The sequence below is a fragment of the Strigops habroptila genome, chromosome 4 (assembly GCF_004027225.2).
Source record: "Strigops habroptila isolate Jane chromosome 4, bStrHab1.2.pri, whole genome shotgun sequence".
In the NCBI taxonomy this organism is placed as follows: domain Eukaryota; kingdom Metazoa; phylum Chordata; class Aves; order Psittaciformes; family Psittacidae; genus Strigops; species Strigops habroptila.
The window spans coordinates 37734987-37761315 of record NC_046358.1 but is presented as its reverse complement, the minus strand read 5'-3'; the positions used below and the strand labels follow the sequence as shown (position 1 = coordinate 37761315).

General features: G+C 43.6%; 2 protein-coding genes across 5 annotated transcripts in view; one reads left to right on the top strand and one right to left on the bottom strand.

Moving 5' to 3' along the window:
* Positions 1-1968: 1968 nt before the first annotated feature.
* On the top strand, positions 1969-21027 carry PAX9 (paired box 9). Its single transcript, XM_030482230.1, has 5 exons — positions 1969-1972; positions 2820-3446; positions 5836-5978; positions 11144-11296; positions 20773-21027. The coding sequence occupies exons 1-5, from the start codon at positions 1969-1971 to the stop codon at positions 21025-21027; spliced, it is 1182 nt and encodes a 393-aa protein (XP_030338090.1).
* A 3635-nt stretch (positions 21028-24662) lies between these two features.
* The window catches only part of SLC25A21 (solute carrier family 25 member 21), a 256563-nt gene continuing 254896 nt past the window's right edge, over positions 24663-26329 (bottom strand). For all 4 annotated transcript variants that reach the window (XM_030485273.1, XM_030485274.1, XM_030485276.1 and 1 more), the window contains one exon: positions 24663-25946. In XM_030485273.1, the coding sequence (XP_030341133.1) occupies positions 25876-25946 (71 nt within the window). In that variant the 3' untranslated portion in view covers positions 24663-25875. The remainder of the gene's footprint in view (positions 25947-26329) is intronic.

Below are 26329 nucleotides of genomic sequence, written 5' to 3'. Positions count from 1 at the left end.
TTTTTTTTCTGTCCTTTTCTTTTTGTTGTTTTTTTGGTTTTTTTAATCCCTGTGAAGGAAACAGAAGTGTCCGCCTATATTCCGATCAAATAAAGAGGTACCTGCGGAAGACCCACGATCGCCGCTTTCCTACCACAAAACGTCTGCAACATACTACTAATTTCTGGGCCGTGTCCTGCAACACCCTACTTGTTCCTAACCATCTGCACTCATTGCGATATGTGCAGGCACTGAAATCTAGCTCTATTAATTTGATTTTTTTTCTGAAAATAGCTTATAAACATTTCAATTACAATAAATATTTACACAATTAATATTTATATATTTCATAGACACCAACGACATCAATTTCATATTTTACTAGCTGATATCTTGTGCTCTCCTGTCACCACATTATTGCATTTAATTTTGTATGTAATTAATAGAGCCTGTACCTTCGAGACTCTATTAATACCCCTCCGCCTAAAAAACCCAACAAAACCCACAAAAAATCACAACCAACCCAAACCCCAACCCAAACAAACAAACCCAAAAGAAATAAGAACGATTCTTACGGGAAGGAAAAAAAAAAAAAAAAAAAAAAGGAAGAGGAAAAAGAAAAGGAAAAAAGAGAAAAGAGAAAAGAAAAAAGAAAAAGAAACCTGTAATAAATCCTTGTTTGGAGCCGGGAAGCCGGTGATCTCGTGCGCAGCCTGATGTGCGTGGGATGTATGTAAGAGGCACACACACAAGCTCACGGAGCAGGATCGGCACACCTAATGCCAAACCAAACACCCCTTCCACAGACACGGCGTGACCCACACATACTTTAGTTCCTACCAGCTTCGTCTGTTTTTCTTTTAACTGTTAATACGCAGCAGTGCCTTTGATAAAGCTGAGATCAGCGGCGAGGCGCTGGCGTTTTACAGCTCGGCGAGGGGCCGTGTTTGGTGATTTTGGGGACTGCAGGAGAACTGGCGCCAGCCTCGAACGGCCAGGGAGTACCGGCGTCCCTATCGATGCCCGGGTGCTGCCAGCCCCGTCCCGTTGCCTGCCGGGGCAAGCGAAGCTGCAGCTCATTTCCCGATCTGTTTGTGATTTCCACCAAAAATGGCTCAACTCTCACTGCTCACAGCCTTCTCGTGCACCACCCATGAGATGCTCGTTAGTGAAAAAGTGCTTTATTGTAACAAGGCGACCGTAGCCAAGGAAGAACTTCCCTCCCGCATCCGCGAAGCCAACGCGGGGAAGTCGCGCGGGTGTCAAGACAACTCTCTGCTTCTCTAGGGGAAAGCGGGAGCCTCTCTGCGAGCCCCGAAGCCCCCTTCCCGGCGGCTGACCCTGGGAGAAGGGCCAGGAGGGGCGGCCCCGCAGCCCCGGAGTGCCCAGGGAGTGCCCGGGGGGTGCCCGGCGCTGCGCCCTGCTCAGCCCCGCCTGCCGTCCGGCGGTGCCCCGGCCCCGCGGGGGCTGCTTGCTCGACCTCCCCGCCCCGACCCACCACAGCGCCGGCCCTGCTCGGCACCGCCCTGGCACCGACTGCGCTGACCGCGGAACTTACCGCCGGGCAGGTACGGAGGAGCCCCGGCGGCATGGCGGGGCCCAGATGCCGGGCCCGGTGGCAGGGCAGAGCGGAAGGGCCACCGGCCCCGCGCTGTCTGTCATCTCCCCTGGCCACTGGGAGGGCGTCTGGGCTGTGGGGCCGCCCCCGAGGGCGGGCCCGGGGGAACGGGGGGCCGCGGCGCCCAGCCCAGCCCAGCCCAGCCCTGCCCACGTTGCCCTGAGGTTGAAATGCAGAAGTCAAGGCTCTCTCCTTAGGAAACAGATTTCCTTGTAGCTCTTTTCCCTTCCCGCCCCTGCTGCTTTCTCGGTGGAGCTCAGAGAGCCGCCGGGGCTAGTGCAGCCGGGAGCGCGGGAGGCTGGGAGCCTGTCGCCGGGCACGGGTCTCCGACTGGGACTTAGGGCAGCCCGAGAGGTGTCCCGCTCGGAGGAATGGGTAAGTGGCCGGGAGCCGCAGGAGGGTTCAAGTGCTGTCAAGAGAGGGGGAAGCACCCATGCGCCGTCACGAGCCGTCGCCTCAGCTCCCTTATTGACTTTGCTCGTGTTCGTACAAGTTGTAAGAACACGTTAAGGGTCAGGAGCAGGGGAGAGAGAAAGCTAATGACTGCTTGGTTTGTTATTAATGTTATTAGGCGAGTGCGAGGCCGGATAGCAGCCGAGTGGATGGCTGGAGCCTGTGGCACGTTGTATATTATTCCTGACACCGGTCTTAGCAGTTAACATTTTAGCACGTTTGTTTTACAGCCTGGTGTAATTGTGCTGTTATGTGAGAGGCGCTAACAGCACCAGAAACGGTCTTTAAAGAGTTAGTCGCGACTCAGAAGCACCGCGTTGCCCGCCCTTGCCTCTCCCAAGATGTAGAAGAATTTCCTCAACTACTCTTCCTTCCTCCCCCTCCTCCGTCTTCGAAAATGTTTTTCTTTTCTTTTTGTTCCCTTCGTGTTCCTTTTTCCTGTGGCAATAAAGCTAATTTGTCTGTTGGAGCGATCTCGTTTTTCATCTCTGGAATGTGCTTTTTTTTTTTTTTTTTTGAATATGCTCGATGCATAGTCCGGAGAGCTCCCGTATTTGTTGCCACGGAGTTTTCCTTCTTTCCTTTTTTCCTTCTTTCCTTCTTTCCCCCTCCTCAATTTTGAGGCCATCCCGCTATTCTAACGAAGAGTGCAGGGGGTGCCCGGGGGGTCTCCGGGCTATGACATCTACTTCGCTATGAGGAGCAGTTCAGGCGCTCCTTTTGAGCCATTCGCCGTGTCCGACGGCTGTGTTTGTGCATTTGCTTACAGAACCTGCCTTCGGGGAAGTGAACCAGCTCGGGGGGGTGTTTGTCAACGGGAGACCCCTGCCCAATGCCATCAGACTGCGGATTGTGGAGCTGGCACAACTGGGCATCAGACCGTGTGACATCAGCCGGCAGCTCCGCGTTTCCCACGGCTGTGTCAGCAAAATCCTGGCTCGCTACAATGAGACGGGCTCCATCCTACCGGGGGCTATCGGGGGTAGCAAGCCTCGGGTCACCACCCCCACGGTGGTAAAACACATCCGGACCTACAAACAAAGGGATCCGGGCATCTTCGCCTGGGAGATCCGGGATCGCCTGCTGGCCGACGGCGTGTGCGACAAATACAACGTGCCGTCGGTCAGCTCCATCAGCCGCATCCTCCGGAACAAAATTGGGAACCTGTCTCAGCAGAGTCACTACGAGTCCTACAAGCAGCACCCGCCACCTCCACAGCCTGCTTTGCCCTACAACCACATCTATTCCTACCCCAGCCCTATCGCTGCTGCAGGAGCCAAGGTGCCCACCCCTCCCGGGGTGCCAGCGCTCCCCAGCACCATGGCCATGCCCAGGACGTGGCCGTCCTCCCACTCGGTGACGGACATCCTGGGGATCCGCTCCATCACAGACCAAGGTGAGGAGGGGGAACTGGGGCAGCCAGACAGGGCCGGCTCATTTCAGTCCCCTGCTCTTGGGCTCCTGCCTCTCCAAGGGTCGGAAGGACGAGGTTCCGTGGTTGATCTCGGGGCTCTTCCCGCGTCTGCCCCAGCCCGAGCCGGGCGCTGAGCTTACCGGAGAATGCGCCTAGGGACACGGGCTGATCGGCAGCCCGGAGTGGGCTGCCGGGGGACCAATAGGCGGTGCATCCCGGCTCTCACCGCTGCCGCTGTGACCCGAGCAGTGGCGATAGGGGCCGGAGGGAAGGGCCCGGGGTGCGGCGCCCTCAGGGGCCCTGAGCTCCAGCCCCACGGCCGCCCGGACCCGGCCGAGGCTCGCTGCCGCCCTCCGGTCAGAGGCGCCGCCTTGGCGTTACCGAGAAGTCCATTTTCTCTAGTTTTCTCAATCAGGCCAAATTTGCTCCGGCAGGAAGTTCAAATGTCACCTAATTGCTTTCATTCTGATGGTGTATTTTCCTCCGAAGCGGTGGTCCAGAGAAACCAAACCCCCAGAATTCTATTCTTTTATCCCTTCCACCTTCTTTCTGTTTCTCCGCCTGGCAACTGCGTCGCGTCTCCCAGCAGCCGGCTATGCTTTGCCGCAGAGAAAGGGACATTTTTTCCATTTCGGTCTCTGCCAGTGAACTAACACTGAAAGTGGTTAAAACAACAGCATAAAATAACCTTTGCCTACAGCGATCTCTGTGTCCCACTCTTCCCTCTCAGTTAGCTGGGGGGGGGGGGGGGGGGGGCCTGCGATTCCTGTTTTCTGCGTTTTTAACAGCAACAATCCGGTTCCAGCAGCACTTCAAATGCAAACTTATCCTTTAGGCACTGCAGAATAATTTTATTTTTCTTAGAAAGGTGGTATTTTTTTCCAAGTAACACACATACACATGTTTTGTTTATATTCATGCATACAAGAAGATACAAGTTTTGTCCTTCTTTGCCCTCTACTTCACGATATAAACTTCATCCTCAGACCACAGTGGCACAACCAAATGTGTTTCTGAGTCGACTTAAACACATGCCTGGCAATCTCTGCTCTGTGCTGGGGAGAGGTAGTGTTGGCAATAAACATTAAGAAGAATGAGAACATTACCATCACAGAAGAAATGGAGGTCGGTTGGTGGTGGTTTTTTTTTTTTTTTTTTTTTTTTTGGTGTTTTTTTTTTTTAGTGAGTTCCTCTTTTATTAACACCACATTGGCAGGCAGGGCCTCTGACGGTACTGCTGGGTGCCTCGGTATCTGTCCGTCTCCCTCAGACCTCGGAGCTGCACGCATCTTTCTGCAGCGTAAAACCTCCTCCCTTCCCCTTCCCTGCAGAGAGCCAGGGCTGCTGCGCGGCCGATGCCGCAGATGGGGGCTGCTCGCCCTTGATTTATAGGATAAACTGACCTTGCTGACACGGAAAGGAAGCCCCTATTCATGGGAAAGTGTGAGATCAGCAGAAAAGGGCGCTCACCGAGAGAGCTCAATTTCTTAAGACAACTTCAGATTTGTGCCTTTCCCCAGCCCCGCCGAGGGGCCGAGAGAGGTAGTGCGGCGGGGCAGCCGTCTCCCACGGCGGCCAGGCCGGGACAGCAGCCCCGCAGGCTCCGACAGGGCCTGGCTCGGGGGAGCCCCCCAACAGCCCCCTTTCCTCCCTTCAACTCCTCGGAGGCCCCGGGAATTAGCCCGCATGCAACACAGCCCGGTATTCCCGTGCCGCGGCTGATGCGTATGTAAACAACAAGACTTTATCCCTCCCCTCTCCGTTTATTCTCTTCATTCCTTTTAATTTTCCATTTTTTTTTTTTACTACTTGAATTTTAATTTGTTTTTGTGTTTCGTTTGTCGTGTTTTCTTTTTGGGTTGGGTTTTTTGTTTGTTTGGTTGGTTTTTTTATTCTTTGTGATATTTTTTCTCGTGGTTTTTTTATGTTTTTTTTTTCCTTCTTCTTTTTATTTTTTATTTTTTCCCCCGTCCCAAACTTGTTTGGAGGCTGGTTCATCTGCAGCCGTGTCCGGGTGATTTCTAACAGGGGGTATGGTTTGTCCTTGGACTCGCATACACACGAGTGTGAATCCCCCTAGGAGATCCCTGGAGACAAGTGCCGGGGGGCAGCCCTTCCCTCCCCTACAGGGGCGCGGGGACGTGTGACTCAGCTGGCGATTGCTGTCTTCCGCTGCACGAAGGGACCTTTCTCCCCCCCGGATCACCTCTCCAGGGGATCCCCGGGGAGTTAGAGAGGTGTAGCGGGCGAAGGACAGGCTCTGCCCCACAGGCTGTGTCCAGTGGGGAGAAGGAACCGTTTCCAGTCCGGAGCGCAGGTCTCCGCACTCCGGCTCCTGCCTCTAACTCCTCCTTCCCCTCGTGTTTCCCAGCAGTAAGCGACACCTCGCCTTACCCCAACCCCAAGGTGGAGGAATGGAGCAGCCTGGGCCGAAACAGCTTCCCCCCCACCGCTCAGCACGCCGTGAATGGGCTGGAGAAGAGCTCCGTGGAGCAGGAGGTCAAGTACAGCCAGGTAAAGAGAGAGGGGGGGGAGGGCGGGGGTGCACAGGGCCCCTGAGCTCCGCCTCGGGCTTGCGACCCTTGCTCGGGGCTGTCACTCTCGGTTTGGAGCCGGTGCCGGCCTTCCGTCGGTTTTGGTTTGCAAACGAGTCCGCCAAGATTGGCGACTTCAGGAAAGAGCCTGGCTTCCCCGCTCCGCTCCTCTCTCCGCTCCCTCCCTCGGCACACTGCCGCAGCCCCCCGGCACCCACAGCCCGCCTTTCTCCTGCCCGAGAAGCTCCCGGAGGGCGCAGGGCTGGCGGGGCGGGCAGCTCTCGCATCCCTGCCGCCCCACGCTCCCGGCGCTACCCCCGCCACCGCGGCAAAACCCGCACAGCAGACACTCGAGAATCGCCGCGCACCGGCCCCCGCCAGCTGCCCGCCCGCCGCCCGGACCCCGCCGCGCCGCCCACCGGGGCTCTGTCCCGGCCCGGCCCCGAGCCCCCGCCCCGGCCCAGACCGTGCAGCCCCGGGCCGAGCCAGCGGGCACGTCCTGCCACCGCCGCGCTCCAAGCCGCGGTCTACCCTGTCCGCAGCGTGCTCTGTAGGCAGGGGCATAATTTGAAAATGAGGTGTAATTGCTTCCTACATTAAGCATTTTTAAACGCTTAAGTAGACGGCGAATTTCCTACGTTTTAATTACTACACAATATAACTGTTACTTAATAAATCTCTGTCTAAATCTTTGTACTTGCTAATCAAATCCCATGCCAGGAGAAAAGCTATAAAAGATTCAACTGTTACTCGTTGGGAAAGCACAGGTTTCGAAAACTTTTTTTCCATGCAATGGAAACATTTCAAAACGTATCAGAGGTTTCTCAGATACATTGACTTCCCGGCCATTCGTTTGTTATGCTTATAACAAAGTCGAGGAAAAACCACGATCTCTGTGTAGCGTGTTCCCATTCAAAGACAGAGGTTTTGGACATATTTTTCTAGTTCTGTGTCTGGTTTTGGATTCCATGTCGAGGAGACTTTTGTAGTTTGTATGTGGTGCTGAGAGTAGATGAATCAGACTCTTTTGAATCCAAGATGGGCAGCACAAGCTATGGGAATGCGTGCAAAGTGGTGAAGGAGGCAGAGTGGGAATTATTGTAGGCCCCAAAAGTGAACAACCACTTCACTGCATATATTGCCTTACAAACAATATGCCATCCTTAACGCTGTCCTATTTGCTTTGTGTTACTTTTTTCTATTGTCCCATTATTATTCTGTTCATTTCATATCACAGAGAATGTGCACCATAGCATAGCCATCACTGCATGGTTAAAGATAGAGTTAGGTTTAGTGTTAATATTCATCCTTCCACAATTTTCTTTAAAAATGAAACAGTAAAGTGTTAGCAGTCTTACTAAAAATGCTGGAAATAGCTTGTCGCTCTTCTGTTAAGGGCAGTTATACTGTGACTGTGTTGTCCTAGGTTCCAGGATGGGCCTTCTGCACATGATTCTGCTGAAATATTCACAGGATCCGGCTCATAGTCTTATAACCCATAGACTTTGTTGGAATTTTATTTACCTTAACAGATGTGTTGAGGAACAATTGTTATGTAAATCGGGTTATTTTCGATGCTGGTGCTGGAAACTATTTTTTATCTTTTTTCAGTCTCTCAATATTTATGCTTCTGTCTTCATAATATATCCCTGTTCTACTGTCAAGACCAGTCTTAAAAGTTTTGTTCAACCTGAAAGATCACCTGATAAATGTAATTTAGATGTCTTTGCTATTTAAAAATGAAGCAAATTGCTCTTAATAAAATGGAATTCGTTTATCAAAATACATTGTCCAGCGAGTTTAAAAGGGCAGAAAAGCTAAAAACTATTTATTCAAAAGATCATTTTCAGACCCCTGCTCACTAAGAGCAGACACAGACAAGATTCCCCCTCACTCCCGTCCCATAACGATATGAGTAAATAGAAGTTGGCTTTGGAAAATTCTGATAAATAGACCAGTCTATTAATGTAGTATTCAGACTTGCTTACCAGAGAACTCATTCACATGTATATTAATTGCTTTGTCTGTCACAAGTTTATTACCCTGTTAATTTAGAAGCTATTTGTAAAAAGTAAGGATGTGAAAATGTGATTTTTTTCTTTTTTGCAGTTTTTACATTGATATTTTCCCAAAAGATTTGTTCCAACCAGGTGCAAAGTGAAAGTTATGAACCAAACTCTTGCTGCTCATAGCACTGACTTACTAGCTGTCTGTTGGCTGAAGCGCAGTGAGTCTGGGGTGACAGCCTGTGACAGTAAAGTCTCACCAAAAGTCTCTGACCTCCTTGAATCTTTTCACAGTCTCTCACAAAGCGTGCTGCTTTGAGTGTAAATGGATGAGCAGCGGACAGGAGAAAACATTGGTTCACTTGTGAGAACCTAGGAAGAGGATAACTGGAATGGTGGAAAAATGGGGAAGTCACAGTCATAATTTATATGCCAGAAGGACTACAGTGTAACAGGCTCTGTCTTTGGACTTCAGGGTAAATGTTACTTTCCCCATCTCCTTTGGGCAAAGCTCATTACAAAAGCTGGGTCTTAAGAAGGCAGACAGCACATTTCCCGTAGAGAAGAGAAATGACTGTTCTCTAATATTCCAGTTTTATGTCTGTATTACCGAAGTCAGAGGCGCCTACAAGAGGAGCGGAGCAGCAGGGAATCAAGCGTGCATGTTTTACTTAGTCTTTCCAATTACACAACAGGAGCAGAGAGAATGTGCTCTGAAGCACATTAACAAAGGATTTGTGTGACCGATACAGAATTCTGCTGTTTCCAACAAATATTAGTTATATATTTTAAGCATCAGCAACATTCAAGGTTCACCTGCCCACAGCTTGCAAACAGCTCCATAGCTACTAGGCAAGCGAAGAACTTGTTCTCCAGTCTTAGTTATGGAGGATAATATTTTACTTTTCAAGCAATCTCCTGAAAAGTCCCTCTGCATGACAAAGACAAGAAAAATTGAGCCCAAAGAACAGGGTGTTCTGTACTTTTAAAATACATGTATTTGATCCCTCCTTTTAAATGATATAAATTTGTTTTAACACATGGGATCCCACAGGCATTTTTTCAGGCAAAACTCTTACTTGACGTCCCAGACTTGTCAGCTGGCAGCCAGGGCTGGTCTCTGCAATGGGTTTGAACGGCTGTGTTTCACCCTTTGCCCCATGCATCAATGGGAATTTGTCCTAGGAAATGACTCCAAAAAAGGGGCAGGAAGACTTCACATTTTAGCCTCAGCAATACACAGTCACACCTGCTTAATACAGAACTGAACTTCTGGATGTAGAACATTTTTCACTTAAAGTGTTATGAATTTTCTGGTGTCTCTGAGGCCTTTGTTTGCTATGTTTTGGGCCTGAGGAATTGAAAACTCTACCTGGCAGACTGATTCTGTACCAAATGTTCCCCAGGAAATCACAGAGATGCCTTGTCAAGTTTCTATTCATTTTTAATTACCTGATGTCCCAAGTTATTGTTTATACATAAGCAATTGCGTTATATTTTCCCATTGCATAATATTCAGAAATTTGTCATACAGCTTTGCAAATAGTGACTGTGAATCAGAGAAACTGAAAAGGAAAATAGATTTTTCTGAGAGCTTGATAGTTTTGGGTCATACACATTTCATACACAGCTCAGTTGTATTGCAGTATTTATACAGAGAGGCACATTCAGTGTGGTGTTGGGGGGATGGCTTCTGCAAATAATTGTATTATTAATGCAAAGGATGAATATTCTGAGTATTTTATGCATTACGCAGTTTATATTGACAGCTGCATCAATTTAAAAAGAAAAGCAGCTGAAATCACTGAAGTACAAACCCATTTGTATCCTGCATTTGAAATTAAAACATTTAATAAATATGTACCATTTTTAAAATTCAATTTTCAGACATCTGATGCTCGTGACTTTCTGGACTGACATCATAGATGTGCAATCTGAAAAAAGGTTGTGGTTTGTATTCACACATGTATGAAAATGCAGAAGACCTGCTGTGTGCCTGTATGGCTTGTTGAGGCAAATAGATTTGGATTTTTTTTTTTCCCTTAGTTATTTGCTGTATGCATTGCAGGAAGCAGATGTGCACATTGCCAAAGGGAGCTGATACTCACTAATGGTAAAAAGCTTGTAACTGGGGGAGGGTCTAAGAGTGAGTGGTTATGCAAGCTCACTCTTACGAAGGGTACGCTGTTCGGAGGCCTGAGCCCAAACCTACAGGAGTTGCTGAAAACACACCCTAATTCAGTGTGTGAATGGAGTTTGAGTGAAGTCTTCCTCTGACATCCTTGTCAGATGCCAAGGTAGCAACCACTTCATCTCTGTCTCAGCTGAACTTCATCAGCTGTTAGTGGCTTGAGTTTTCAGCTTTACTAGAATAGCCCTCCCTGTCCTTTGAGTACATTCTGATTAGGGGTCATGAGCTTTGTATGCTGTAAGCACATAAAGGGAAGTCTCCATTTTAGAGCAAGGGATTGCAAATAATTGTGGGTGCAATTCTGGACAATTATTTGCACTGAAAATGTAGGCAATGTAAATATTTAGTCTGATCTTTGATTGTAGATGAACAATGAACTGTATATGCGGTAACCAAAGCATCTGTAATTGTTTTTATCTGCAATGCTTAGAACCTGCAACATGGAGTAACTTCTTTGGGAATAAGATGAAAATGTAACCTTAAATGTTATGGCCAATTACACAACCCTCATATACAGATTGTTTATTGAAAAAAAAAGTAATTAGCATATACATTATTTGGCATCTTATATTCTAACTCAGGATTCCAGCAGTTGTAGTCCTGCTATGGGTCTGTGCAAAATCCATCAATGGTAAATGTCCAGACCTTCTGCTTCTCACTCGTGACTGGGGGGAAAGGAGGAAGGTGTTGAGGAGAGTTGCTTATTTGCTTTCTTGCTGTGGTACCTAGCAGTATTGTTAGCAGAGTTTCTGTCCAGTGCAGGGGTTCAGACCTTGGCTTGGAGACCGTCTGGTCCTGAGTCACTCTCAATAGGATTTCCAGACCAGTGCCTCTTATTAAAACGCTGTCACTAAGATGGCTTGCTCGAGGTGTAGGCATCCATGTCATTGCATGTTGTGGGTGAGGGGCATGAGCTGATCCCACTACATGCACCCGATTCCTTCCCAGGTGATCTGGATGGCACCCCATTCGAACCCCATTTGTGAGACCTGCCTCTTACTGGCCACCTGCTTCCACGGCCAAAACACAGTGCCATGCCCACCAACCCACATGGCTTCAGGGCCCTCCACCGGGATGAAACTAATAAAGAAAGTCAGAGAGGTGAGTGAATGGTATAATGACACTCAAACTGCACTCTGAGCACCCTCTGCTCCAAGGTCCCCAACCCACCAGGAGCTCTGCCTCAGCAAATGGGAGCAGGGACCGAAAAGTGGGAGTGGTGGAAGATACCTATCACAGTCAAGGAGCAGTGTGCCAGGGGAAAGGGGATTAGATAGGACTTCATCTGTTCAGACTTCTGGTGCTTGCAGTAGAGTGGGAAGTAAACAAAGTCTGTATGGTGTGTTTGAAATTGTTGTGGCAATTTATCAGCTCTTAGGAATTGCCTACATACCTAGTCATAATGGCCATGGACATCCAGTAATTGATGGGCTGTGATTTCACCCTCGTTAACTTACCAGCTTCCCAGTAATTGCCTCTGCGGCATCAGAGTCTTGTTAGACGAAGGAGACCACTGTTTTGGTTCTCCCTGAAGAACAGGGAGAGGTCCCTGCACCTTTGTCCTCCTCAAGAGGACAAAGTGAGGACTTTACTGGTGTGACTCCCTATTTGCCTAGCTTCTAGCCATCAAGAATATCTTTAGTGTTTCTATAAGTCTCCTTCCAACCTCAATTTCATTTAAATAACACCATATTGAAATGACAACATATTGTTAAACACATTATATTAATGTCATTTTTTCATAGAACCTTTTGCTAATACGTTATAGTTTTAACCATCAGTGTAGAATGCACAAATGTTTATTCCTTTCACTGTATTTGCCTGTTTAATGCCCGTGTGTGCCCTGCCTGACTCCAGATTCTGCCAAAATACCAAGGGGGAATTAGCTGTTCTAAAACTATGGGAATCTGTTGTTAGTTCCTACTCAGGGGAGTTTGCTTATATAGCATGATTTTTTTTTCCTGAGCTTTCCTTTTATCCTTGTAAGACCAGTGTATTTGTCTGAGGGAGACTCAAATTGTGTCTTCATAATCAAAATTAAGCTTTGTGCTCACAGTAAACAGAATTTGTTTTCACTCCAGTTTGAGGCCATCTGGTTGTGAGGTTTGTTAAAAAATAGAATATATCTCAAGATTGTCGTGGTTTAAACCAGGACAAAGATCCAGCATCTCCACTGGAAAGGCAGTGGCTCCCATTTATATCATCCTTCCTGAACTGGAGTATGAATGGAAAGCAACCAGTCAGTGAACTTACAGGCCTTGCACAATAATCTGTTTGGGAGACATTGTAGGTGGACATACTGGTGTGTGCTTGGTGTGCCATATGTGGTAGATGTCACTTCACTGTGAAAACAGTCTAAACCCATCCCTTTTCTGAAGGAGCATTGAAAACTCTTGCTCCCCTCTTTTCCCTCAGAGGGCACTTCGGTTTTACAACCACCTCCATCATGCCTTTTTCTACTGTCTCTCTTTTTCTCTGTTGTATCTGTAGTGGATTCCTCAGTCTCTGAGAAAGAGGTTTGTTTTTTTTTTTTTTGCTTTTGTTTCTGCTTTAGTTTGTTTTGGAAAGACATAAAATGCCCCTGGCTCCTTTAGGAAAAGATCGGTGATGGTGTGTAAATTCAGGTTAATATTACTATTTCCAAAACTGGGATTTTAATTTCCCTGAAGAGGCTGAGATTTAAAATTTGATAAGAAAATATAATTAAGAGTGATCTTAATGCATGTTGCAACTATAGTTAAAACACTCGATTGATATTATCTGATTTCTGTGTTATTCAGTGCAGCTGGGGATGCCTATAAGTAAAGGAAACAACTTTAAGTTAATAAAAAAGCACATTAAGCATGGGGAATGGGATCTGCTCATTATTAAGGGAATGAACATTATTTTACAGGGAAGTAGTGTGATTTTCTCATGCAGTACATTGCAATTGAATTTAGTAACAGACGCAATAACTGTAAAGAAAATGGCATCTGTGTAAGAGACAATGTATAGGATTGGGTAACTAATTACATTTGGAATCTTAAAGGACTCAAGCAAGCAAATAACTTTGTTTTAATTGTGACTTCAACTAGAATACCAGCATTGCTTTGCACGATGTACAGTTAAAGAGAAATACAGTAATTCTCTATTCTTGAAAGGCCTCTTTCCATTTTTCAATGCTCAGCCTTTTGGGAATCAACCCAGCTCAGCTGAGCAAGGGACTGATTGTAAACCTCTTGCCTATGTGTTATTTTAAAAGCTCCTCAATTCCAATGTATTACTGCTCTTCAGTCTTTCTTAAAAATAAAGGCATATATTTCAAAGTAATACCTACAAAATTTTTCCCCTTCCGTTCAAGATTTTTTGGACGTCAAAATTATTCGATGACAATGTCCTCATTTTTCAGAGTCTGTTTTATTCTTTTCTTCTTGCAGCGAAATTAATAGAAAATTAAACGGGGGAATATGTTCACTAAGATAAGTTAATTCATCTAAGAATTTGGATACGTAGTCAAATATGAAAAGATTTTTGCAGGAATTTTTTCCAGCATTATAAAAAGACAGCAAACTGTCATTTGCAGGGCCAACTCTAAGTTATTCAAACGCAGCTTAGCAATTTTATTACATTTTTCTTAAAAGGATTTTTAATAAAAAGTGTTATCATCAGCTGGAGAAATTTACTCCGTGCTCACTTTTGTAATCCTTCTTCTTTAGGTAACTCTGACCTGTGCAGACACGTTAATTTTAGTGGGACACTGTCTGAACGAGTGTTTGTAGGATCATGTAATTGTTTTCGTTGATGCTGTAGCACTGGATAGCAGCTTCAGAATTTAGTTCTAATTTAGTTAACTACAATTTCTACCAAAATATTGTTTAAGGTTATTCATTTAAAAACCTTAAAAGAAACATAGGTGTATTACTTACATCTTTAGGTAATGCCATTTTCCTAAATGACATTTCCATTACACGCCTGCCACCAATGTTTTACTTGGAAAATTTGTTTACTCTTCCCTTGGGACCCCATATGTTGGTTTGATTTATAAATCATATTTAACCTCCAATTAAAAAGAGAGATTTAGCATGTTTGCTTCCTTTATGTTTGCAGTTTGTGTTTGATTGCTCCTAGACTTGTTGCCATAACCTTTTGACTGATTATGTGCACGTCACTAAGAACATGAGATATTCTCTGGGTTTTTAAGGTGATTTGCTCTTCTGATTGAAGGACTATTCAGCTCTGCTCTCTGCTATGCTTTTCTCTTGCTGTGGAAAAAATGACTTCTCCAGTAGCTACTTTGCGATTGTGTTTTCAGGACATTCAGAAAAGATTCAGTGTTTCCAGAAATCTTTTGAAGTTTTTCATTTTGAAAAATGAGCAGGAAGAGGGTCTGTCTGTGGAGCTACAGTAGCACCCCTGCAGATCAAACTACAGCCAGGACTCCACTTTGCTGGGGAGCTGCTGCTCTCAGAAACACAGTTGTGATACCTCTGTAGATTTGTTTCATTTGCTGTCAGGGAAAGACTCCATGCTGGAGGATCAAGGCAATGCGCTGAGCTTGCTGATCCAAGGACAGGAAGGATTCATTCCACCCAAGTCAGTGTTAGAATTGAGAAATACAAATGAAACAGCAACCTTATTCACCAGAGGTGTGTTCCCCGAGTCTTGACACACAGGGAACTTCTGCTGACTCCAGCAGGGGAGTTTGGGCTGAGTCACTGTCCAAGCTCATTAGGGCTGGTGAATTAGGTAACTGGAGTGTTTCTTCAGAAACACTTTTTTTCCATAGACATTTAGAGTACTCCTACAAAACATACACTCTTAGTCTATGCAGTAAATTATCTATATAATAAAAATATTGTAACAATTATATTACAATGGACAATTGATTCAAATAATTTGAAATAATAACTTTAAAATAAGAATAATTTAAATTCTTTTGGACACTTACTTTAGAGTTTGGCTATAAAACTGAGGTGGCATCCAGCTGTGGCATCAAATCTGCTCTCATTTATATTCATGTAAACCTGACATGAGTTGATTTGCACTATTGCTATTAATGATAACTAACATAAATACAGGTCTGTGGTTTTGAATGTTATGACTTCTGGATATTTTCTGAAATATTTATAGAAGCCACATGGGAAGCCTCCTGGACCACAGGAGATGGTCTAATTTTGATACCAAGAGAACACATATCTAGCAAGCAAAAGGCAGAGAAGAAAAAGTACATTAAGAGATGAAAGAAAACAAAATAGTATCAATTAATTACAATATAGAATTTGGATTTATACCATGATGCCTGAAAGTGGAATCTACCTTGTGTATTTCTCTTGTACTAATGTGACTAAGGCAGGAGAAAAAAGAAAAAGTCAGGTAGTTTGTCTGACATGGGTTGATTGGGAAATTTGTCCAGAAAGCTCATGCCCTTGTCTCTCCTTACCGTGCAGGAAAGAGGAGGCTGAAGCTGTATGACATGTTATACCAGCGTAACCTTCCTAACAGAAATCAGGATGTGTGTGCGGTGGTCACCTCTGGTTTGGAGAGGAACTGTTCTGACTTTTAGGAGTCTAACAGCTAATGGAAATTACTTGTTCCAAAGACAAGTTCTAGATTAGCTTTTCATCCACTGACCTCCCTTTACGTCGCAAACCCCAAGCAGGCTGAAAACAATGACAAAAAAGTCATCTCTTGTTAGGATTACACCTAAAGTGTTTAAAGATTCCCCCTGTTAAAACTACTAAACCAACTCCTTCACTGGTGAAAATACATGCAGTCCACTTGTTTCAGCAGAATCATTTTATGTGACTTAAAGCAAGACAGCAGCATCATTTTATGTGACCTAAAGCAAGACAGCAGCATCATTTTCTGTGACTTAAAGCAAGACTTTATGTCTGCCTTGGCTTTGAATTCTGGCCTGGATATTCCTTTCACTGGCACTGGTGCGTATCAGCAGTTACTTGGCAGAAAGGCACCAGACCCAACTTGCAATCCTGACCCAACTGCTGTTGTTTTGCAGGTATCTTTGTGAGAACATGTTTAACTGAATTTGTGAATCAGTGGGAGGTCATGTGTTCTAGGCTCTAAAATCTGGAAATTCTTATTCCATCAGTTGTCTCAAAACATTGATAGAAGCAGAAATTCAGAGCAAATGTTTCTCTCTGGTCTTTGTAGAAGCTGGACAGAAAGCGCTTTCAAACAGGAACGCTCATCACTTGCACAGTAGAGGTTCTTACTCATTTATAACTCCATGTTTGTTTGCTTGCTTTAAAAAATTAGATTTCCTTTGAAAAGCAGTGGTTTAAATTAAGGAAAAAAAAATATTTATAAAACTTAAAAAACAGGTTCAAGAAGCTCTGCACTTAAAACAAGTTCTAAGGGTTTTAAAAATCCATAAACACCATGGGGTTCTCACACTCCTAATTATGAATGTTTAGATTTTGATGTTCATTTCCTCCTATTGAAATACTGCAGGATGAATTATTCATCCAGTATATACAGGGTCACGGAACTTAATCCCCCCATTTATTTTAACTAAATGTCATGTTTGTAAAATGTGCCAGATTGACAGGCAAGATTCAACCCTTCTGATAACCTACACTTTGTATCTAAAGCTGTTTAGAAGTAAAAACTCTTGCGGTTAAAATTATTGGGTCAAGTCCTTCACTGATAAAAGTCAGAGATGAAAATCGGGATTTTTTTTGTGTAGCATAGTTTTAAATCACATAAACTGAGGTTTTCTCTATCCCATCAGTTTTAAATTGGGGCCAAAGGAGGCCTCTGGCTACTTTGCAGGTATGGTTTAAACCTCCCCTGTAACAGAACTGTGCTCTGTGCTGGCCAGTTCTTACTCATCCCAGTGCTGTCTGCTTGGCTGAAGGCACCTACTAGCATCCACATCATCATGGTTTTCAGTGGCAAAGCTTTATAGCACTGGAGTAAAAATAAGAATGATTCATTAATTCAGTGAGACAGTGACAACAGCTTTCCAGCAGTGGTGCCTCTGACAGGTCACAACCAGCGGTCCCTACAAAGCTGCCTCCATGTCCCGCCTCAGTAGTTAGGGCAAGATCTTTCTCACATTTAAAATAGACACTATAAAAACAACAGCTATCACAGTTGTAAATTAAGTAAAGGGAGGTGGGTAAAAACGTTGTTCTGTCTGTTATAAATCAGGATAGGTATTTTTTTAAATTAAGGTTTTACAAAAACTAGTAAATCTTCAGTAAAGCCCTATCTGTTTTATCAGTAACAACCCAAGTAGTTTAATGCGGTGTAATTCAGTAGCAAACTAGGGCTTCTCCAATAATTATAGTTCAGAGACTTTAATTTTACTTTTTGCCATTAAGACCATTTAGGAAGGCCACACAATGATAAAAAGAAATAGAGGAACATATATGCAATTGGATTAAATATTTATCAACAATGCGTGCATTAATGTGAGCTGTTCAGGAGCTCAAATTTGCTGAGAATTTGAGCTCTTGGCAGCCTTGTCTGTAGGAGCTGCAGGAGGCCAGGAGATGGGCTCGAGCATCAGTGGACCAGCAAAGAGGTGGCTTGTTGGCACATTGTCTGACACAGATCTAGCCCGTGCCCACTAGCATATGGCCACACACTGCTCCAGTGTGGAGTCAGGCAGGGCACAGCCCAGGAGTCCTATGTGACAGGTTGTGTGGATGAGGATACCCTGTTTCTGGCAGAATTGAGGACACAGTCACCACCTCCAGGGATTTTTTTTTTTTCTAGGACAGAGCACTGGGCATAGCAGGAAGTGATTTCGTGAGGACCGAAAGTTGCCTTTATCCATATAATCTTGGTGTGTGATGGCCAGGGGGGGAGTGGTGCTCAGCAAAAAGTGATTGCATTAAGCAGTCAAGCAAGCCTTGGCATAATGCAGCACTATGAACAACTTTGAAGGATGCATTTACAGTCTTATTCTTCATCAAACAAAAGGCTGTTAGAGCATCTGTCTTTTCTAAAGAGCTCTAAGAGGAAGTGCCAGTGGTTGGAGACCATCCTACAGCATGGCAGTGTGTACAGCATATGGGAAGCATTCTCTCCTCTCTATTGCAAAGGAAGGCTCTGGTTTTTCCCAGAGCCACACGTGGTAAAGGGGAACAGTATCAACACAGGAGGCTGGAGGGACATATGCCTCCTTTGTAACCTAGGAGAAATCCTTTCAAAATCACAGTCAAGGTTTCACAGGACTTGACCACTCGTAATGAGGAATCCTACTTGAAATAGGGCTTGCAGGTACAGCTTTGAGCGCAGTGCTTGGTACCAGTCTGCTTGGGAGTAGGCAAGACTGGATGAGCAAGGTGGCCTCGCAAAGTCCAAGAAACCTCTTCTGAGCTTCAGAGGCTGGAGGTTTGTGCTGTCTCTATGGCTATGAGACTCTTCAGCGACTTGCCCTAGGTCTTTTCTCCTTCCAGGATCCGTTTGGGGATTCTGTACTTCTCTGTGCAGAAGACACTTGGGTTGTGGCTTTTGATGTCCTACTGTTACAACCTGGCTCTAATGGCTCTACTGCCTCTGTGCAAAGATTTTTGTTACTGTTTGTTAGCAAAAAACAGAGGTGTGCTCGTTCTTGTTTTATATTCCTCTGAAAAGCACTTTACATTGGAAGAGGCAGGGAGCTTGGGGAACAGCAGCTTTTTAGAGCTTGTCACACTTTTTACTTTCCAGTAAATCCAGTGAAATAATTTTCAATGTGATTTAAGAAGTGTACTAATTTACAGTGCAATTTTATGAAGGTTTGTATTAATTAGTACTGTTGCAAACACTGATATTTATAGCTGAGGCTAAAGTGGAATTCTGAGACACAGTAGGGGACATGTAATTGGAGTTGAAGGTCAGGTCACATATTTGGATTTTCAAAAGAATAAGGCAAGTTCAGCTTCAACAAAGTGTTTATGGATTTGGAATGACAATTATGTTGCTGCTGCAGCTGTAAGTTTTGTACTAATTAATATACCTATCGGAGGCTCCTGGCTGGGATCCCATCACTGTCTCCTGCTGTTTTAGATTGCTGTACACGTTTATATTGACTCCAGCAGGATTACTGCTTGGTTTCCCAAGTGGCAATGAGAGGATAGTCCAGCCAGTGGAACTGTGAGTTACATTGGTAGGAAACTCACATGCTTGAAACCAGGCCAGTGCCATTTAGAGGTAAATACTGGAAATTTGGCAGGTGCGATCCAGACAGGAATTGAACAAGTGAAATGTTAACATCATGTCAAGTTTTACCAGAAACAAACAAAAGACTGTTTCATTTTTTAACTCTCCACAATCCAGGTTAGGTCCGATTCTACCAGGTGATTAAAAATGGCAGATGCTACATCATTTGCTGAATTGATACCTGTTCTTTCATATTCAGATAGGAAACATTTCTGGAAAAAGAATTCTACCCCAAATCCTAAAAAATAAACACTACACAAATTGAAACTTTAGCAGATAAATGATCTTTGTTTGTACCTGTTCTGCTGAAGAAGCATTTACAGGGTGTGAAATAAACCACCAAACAGTTTTTATTTAAATAAGGAGTCATTCATTGTGAAATCCTACTGTAGCAGACTGAAGGACTCTCCCTTCTCTATTTAAACAGAAACTCTTCTCCCCAGCCTATGGAAGGACCTAGGAAAACAGCTTGCAGGAAGGGACCCAGCCCTGCGATTGTTTTGTGCACAGAACAAAAACCAGAAGCTGTGAGCAAAGAACATTTGCAAGGCTATATCCCGAGTACCTAGAAAACACATTTTTAAAAGACATCATCAATAATACTACTACTACTCCTCCTCTAGTTGTGACTCATGCCCTGAGCAAACAGTTACCAAAGAGTTTAAGATGTTCCCACCTTTCCCAGCTGCTTGTTACCTCCTCACTCCGGGGAGTGTTGCCCTGGAATCTGTGCCTGTGCATGTCTACTGCAGCTCAGGGCTGAGCCCACCCTCCTTTGGGGCTGGGGTTGGTAAGGCACTGGTATGGACCCATCTCTCCTGCTGCTGATATGGTCACGGTCACTGAATACCCAGCTTAAACTGCTACAGCACTGTCTGCGAGGGCCTGGCTACAGTGGCCAGCATCACATGCAAAATTTGGGAAAGGGGGGCAAGTATTAAAACTAACCTGCTCTAGCCAATGGGACTCATTGTCAGGAGGATGAAGGTGTTCAGTGAGAGAGATGGGACAAATGTGTCACAAATACCTTCAGCAGTAGCTCTCAAATATAATAATTAGATGCAACCATGGGCTTAAGGAGCCCAAGAACAACAGCTTGTGGGAAGGCAGGCAGACGCATGGGCAGGCTCTGTGGTTCCTGCTCTGCTCCTGGTTTGTGCTCCCTAAACATCTGCTGCTGGTCCCTGTTGGGGACAGGCTGCTGAAAGAGGTGTGCAGGGCTCATGCGGGGTAGCTGGCCTTAAAAGCAAAGCACAAGGGGGCCACTGTACCCCTGAAATCTAGGGGAGTGGTTATGGGTGGCTCCCTGGGCATCCCCATATCTCTGGTTTTTGTACAAAGCCCGAGCAGTGTCTAAGGGCACCTTATTTTACAGCAGATCTGCTGTCTTACTCTCTTAGAAATGTTTTTCCCTTTCCTTTCAGGCACCCAATGGCCTCCCTGCTGTCAGCAGTTTTGTGTCAGCACCAGCCATGCCTCCCTATGCGACACCAGCCCAAGTGTCACCTTACATGACGTACAGCGCCACCTCGTCTGGCTACATGGCAAGCCACAGCTGGCAACATGCTGGAGGCACCCCGCTGTCCCCTCACAGCTGCGACATCCCCACCTCGCTGGCATTCAAGGGCATGCAGACGGCCAGGGAGGGCAGCCACTCGGTCACAGCCTCTGCTCTCTGATGCAGGAGCTGGTCCAGGACCACTATGAGCCTGCTGGGTGGTTGTCCCCTGCGCCTGGCTCACAAACTGCTCTCTTCACGCCGGTGAAACCTGGCATTTCTCCTCGTGATTTGTCTCCTGTAAGGCTTTTAGGATTGAAAGAGCCGAAGAAAACATTAGAAACTGAGAGAAGTGTGGTGGTGTGCTCTTTAAGTAAAGGCCTTGCATCCCTCAAAGGGCTTGTGGAGCCTTGTCCCACTCTCTCCTGGTCAAACCACACATATTTATTCTTAATCATCACAGACTTTCTAAATGTGCAATTGTTATTAAGATTTGTGTAAAATCAATAAAGAAAAATCACCTCAAAAAATTCTTCTATGCCTTGAATCAGCAAAGGTGGCTAAATGGGAGGCATTTGCCAATTGCCTAAAGAACAACCCTTTCATCAACAAGGTTATACAATCCACTGCTATTAAGAGATCACTTTTTGGTTGTTTTGTTGGGTTTTGGCAACCAAATGCAGAACCAAAGGAATAGGCGGCTCTCAGATTCTCCTGGCATGTTGCCATCATCAGGCAGTAGTAATACCTTTGTGTTTTTATCCATTTGTAAATATAGGCTTTTGACAGCATTTTGTTTTCACCTTCCAGTACATTTAATTTCTTCTTTTTTTTTTTTAAGTTAAAATGTTTTTGACTTTCTAGCTATTTTTCTGTGTCTTTGCGTGGTGAGGTGATAGCCTCAGGTGGTGAGGTTTAGATAGGGTTTTTTTCATTGTGTTTTTGTGCCTACAGTAGAGGCTTCAGCATCTCATGAAATACAGTTATCTCTTCAACAGAAGATTCAAAGGCAGAAATCCAACCAAGTAACTATCCCCCAGCTATACGGAGCCTCCCAGATTCGTGAAACTCCAAATTCGTGTTAAGTGTGCAAACAGCAGTGGGTGGAAAATATCCGAACAAACTGAAAACTGTAGGGGAAAGTCAGCATCAAAGGCATTAGTGTGCAGCCTGTACAGAGACGCTTACAAAATCATGTCAGTCAACAAAACCGCTGAGAAACAGAATTGTACCGTCACTGTCTGCGCACTTGTGTTCAGCATTTTTGGCCCCGAGATTATGTTGTAATTTTTTTTAAGAGGAAGTTGTCTTTAATTTCTGCTTTAATGAATGTAAAATATGGCTCTTGGCAAAGTTTACATTGTTCTGAAGCATTTTTTTTCCTTATAGGTATACTGGTGGTGGTGCTACAATAACAGATATTTTTTAATATTAACAAATTCCCCTTCTACATTTCTATATCCAGTGGCAAGTACTCTGTGCCAGTCATTTTGCTTTAAACTTTAATCCGAGGAGAGCTAACATTCTGATCTTTGAAAATTTACCTGTTTTCCTTGGGCAATAATAAAGTTCTGACTATTATTCCAGAATGCTGTAGGTATGTTCAGAATATGAACATGGAAAAAAAATATGAAGCCTGGTGTGACATTTCATATTCCCCATAGAATATTAATATATTTTGTATTTTTATAAATGTTGTGCAATAACCTATATTACACTAGAGATAGTTAAAGCAGAGGAGCAAACTTCATTCTTAAAATATTGGTCTGTCTGCATACCACATTAAACATTCATTCAGTGGGAAGGTAAAATACAGTCCCCTCCTAAAATACAGTCCTCTCTTTGTGGATTCCCAGCTTTCATCACTGAGACAGGTGTGGGCGAATTTTCGTAAGAATCTAAGTAACCAGTTCATATGTTATGTACAGTATATCCACTGAAATATAGATGGACTCAACCAGCTGCTGCCACGTTTGCCTTTTGCATTAAAAAATAGTTAAAGGAACTGTATTTCTATAAAGAACACAGGTATTGTTTTATGGTGCTAAGGAAAGAAAGATCTGATCTCAGATGTAATCCTGTATTCTTCAGCATCAAAGGCATTCGACAGCTGTTTGGCTTTAATGAGATGCTGGAACCCTTGTTCTTCAGTAGAACACTTTTTCAAGAATGTTTCTTTGAAACCACTAAAGGTAATGTGCACACAAGTGCGTTTGCACTCTGCCATACTGTTAGTGATGTGACGGATGTTATTCTGCTTTTATGCAGCTGTAGATGGAAGTAAGATGAGCCTTAACACTATGAAAAAGAAATTGCTTTAATTCTAGACAAGCTCTTTGCTAAAAATGAAATGGAGAAGGAAGAAAGATAAGAAAAAGATCACGAATCAATAAATGAGTAAGTTGGCAACAGGATTTTAGCTTTCAACCTAGTTATTTTACTGGACTATAGAATTATAGAGTAAGTCTACCTATTGTTACGCATACAGCACGAACAAGGTGCATCAAAGGAGAGAAAAAACCAACCAAAGATCAACCCCTTAAAAAAAAGGACGAGAAGCCTTGCATAGCATGGCTTTTTGAGCTCCAAGAATTCAGAAACCCAGAACAAAGTGTGCCTATGTTAAAAGTTTTCAAAATTTTCCTGAGCAGCAAGAGGTAATTTCTGGAATAAAAGCCATCTTTTCCGACATTCCCATGAGGCATTAATGTGTTTTGAGAGATACTTAAGAGACACAGACCCTTAGCTAGTATCAGTTGTTTGCATTATCTTGTCTTCAGCTAAATCAGGATATTTTATGAAGCAAGGACAAGACATGATGTCAAATATTCTTCAGGTGGGAATACACCATCATGAACCATTTTTGTTTTGTGTTTATTTAGTTGCAGCTCTTCGTGCATATATAATACCTTACCCCCAAATGGAAAGTCAGTGGGGCTGTGTGTAGAAAGTGTTGCTCAGAGTGAGCAAAGGTACCTGACCTTGGCTCTTGGTGAGGCATTTTTTTGGTGCATATTTTCATAACAATTTTTTTTTCTTTTTTTTTCAAATTCTTCAATACAGAATACTCCCTTTGCCAAAGGACCTTTTCCCTGCTCATACTCATGGCTAGACTGAAAGATGCATCATGTTAGCTTATTAACCACGTGACTTTTTAAGTCACTTTACAATAAAGAAAGGAGAAAAAGGGATTTTTTAGTATTAGCATTTTTAATACTAAACAAGAGTCAGCTGCTGCTGTCAAGTACAGGGGTATAAATCTGGAGCGAACTCACTGAGGTGAATGGATTAATTTGGGAAATATGCAGTATATGTGAGTGCAGAATTTAAGTTTTTAATCTGAAAAGCTTACACTCCATTCACAGAGTGTCAAATGTTTTCAAAGAAATCAGTGAAGCTTAATAATCCCTCTATGACAGCCCCACTGTGTTTGCATGGTCCTGGTACAGAACACCTCCAGTGTAAAACTGAATCAGACCCCGTATTACACCACACCATGATAGGGGAATGGGCTGGCATATTCATGGGTTTGTTTTCTAAAACTGTGTTGTATTTTGTGCTTTCTATTGGTTCTCTCTCTATCAAAGATCAGGCTGAGCTATTAACTGAAAAAAATGATAATGTTGGAAAGGATGTAAAACCGAAGGCTATATATGTATATACAGTATGTTTAAAGCCTTTTATTTTTATATTTTGAATGCTCTAAATTAATAAAAGACTAATTATAATGCATTTTGCTTTTAATTTTCAAAATTATTAGTAGTGTCTTCTATTTGGCTAAGAACCAATAATGAAATACAAGGAGGAACATTTGCCTTAAAATTATAAATTGTAACAGAATTAATTTTATTGATTTTAGCTATGAAGTAACATAGGTATGAGAAGTCACTGTTATCAAATTTAGGTAAAGAGAGGTTTATTGAGCATGTCAGTACAAGCACCCTTGAAAATGCTGAGGACGCATTTCTTTTTTTAGCTTTTTGTTGCTTTTCTAACACATTAAAAACACTCATGAGACGAGACTTCACACGTGACCTGTCGTTTTCAAGTAACAATCTGGAAAGATGTTTCTTTAGGATTGTTGGGAAAAACGTTCATACCTCCTTAAGAGGAAGAACATTTGAAGTTAACAGTGTGAATGTAGTATGGGGCATAACTGCATGAACAGAAACTGTGTCTTCAATCAGCATAGCAGAAATTGTATTTCACAGAGCTAGTTAGAATGGGTAGTAAGAAAAGAAACAATATTAGCTTTTGAGCAACATTTTTTATCTACAGAAAGGTGTATTTCTTTGAGGTATAGGCTGGCTAATTACAACTGCATATGTTCTATCAGTCTAGAACATAATTTCTCCATCCCATGATGGTAATGAAAAGCTAAATGGGCAGCCAAGGTGCATTGAGCTTTTTTATTACAGCACAGCTCTTTAAGCAATAGTATATGAAGGTTGTGGCCAGCAGTGCTGTCCTTTTTCTATCCTAACTCCCAACAACTGCAGAAGCTCTTCTATCAATGTTGAAACCATACTGGACTGAATTTAAACTGGATCCAAGATTGATGCAAGAGTTTGCAGAGTATGGGTCATGTTCTCTGCCTGGAGTCAATGGAGCTGTCAGTTTACACTGGCTTAGCATGTGGCTCCACAGGATTATTCCATTTTTTTCTTCTAAATCCCCTGAAAGTTATCTTTCGTTTCAGCTGATTTTTAAGTGTATTGACTACATAGTATAATGCAGTATACAGAATTTTCAGTTTACCCTTGAAAAACTAACTTGTTCCTATGTCTCCTATACAATTTTTCTTGTTTTGTAAAACAATTACAAATATCAACTCTGCTATTTACTTATGCACTTAGAGAAGAGCACGTGCTTAAATGTTTTCCTGGATCAGGACCGAATTTGTATTGAACTGTATTAACATCAGTGTAATCTGAGGGCATTCAACACCATAGAGGATGAGAATCACTTTTACTTTATGAAAGTGTGGTTTAGAACGCATATATTTTAAAGACTACATTTTTCAGAAGTGCTACTTGCAATCAACTGTGTCCTGAAGCCACGCATAAACGTATTCGTAAACCAAAAGCATCACTGCACCACCTGGAAGAAAAGGTATTATTTTACTACATACAAAATTCAGTATTTTCAAGGTTTTGTAGAGTATTTGTAGTGTGTAATCTAATCCAGAACATGGCAAAGCCTTGTTTGCAAAATGGATAATTCTATTAATTCCCCAATTAATTAAAAACTCACCAATTCTTAAACCATACCAATTTTACTTAATGTTATACCATAAAGTTGACATGAAAAGCTTGTATTTTAAATCAAAATGACCAAGGGTGATTTTTCCTAACATTTTGTCAAGTTTCATATTTTTCTTTGTTATTTTACAAGTGAAGCTTTTCATCTAAGTGTGTGTATTTGTGTGTTTGTTTAGAGTTAGATCTGGTCATGAAAGAGCAACTTGAGTGGTGGAATGACAA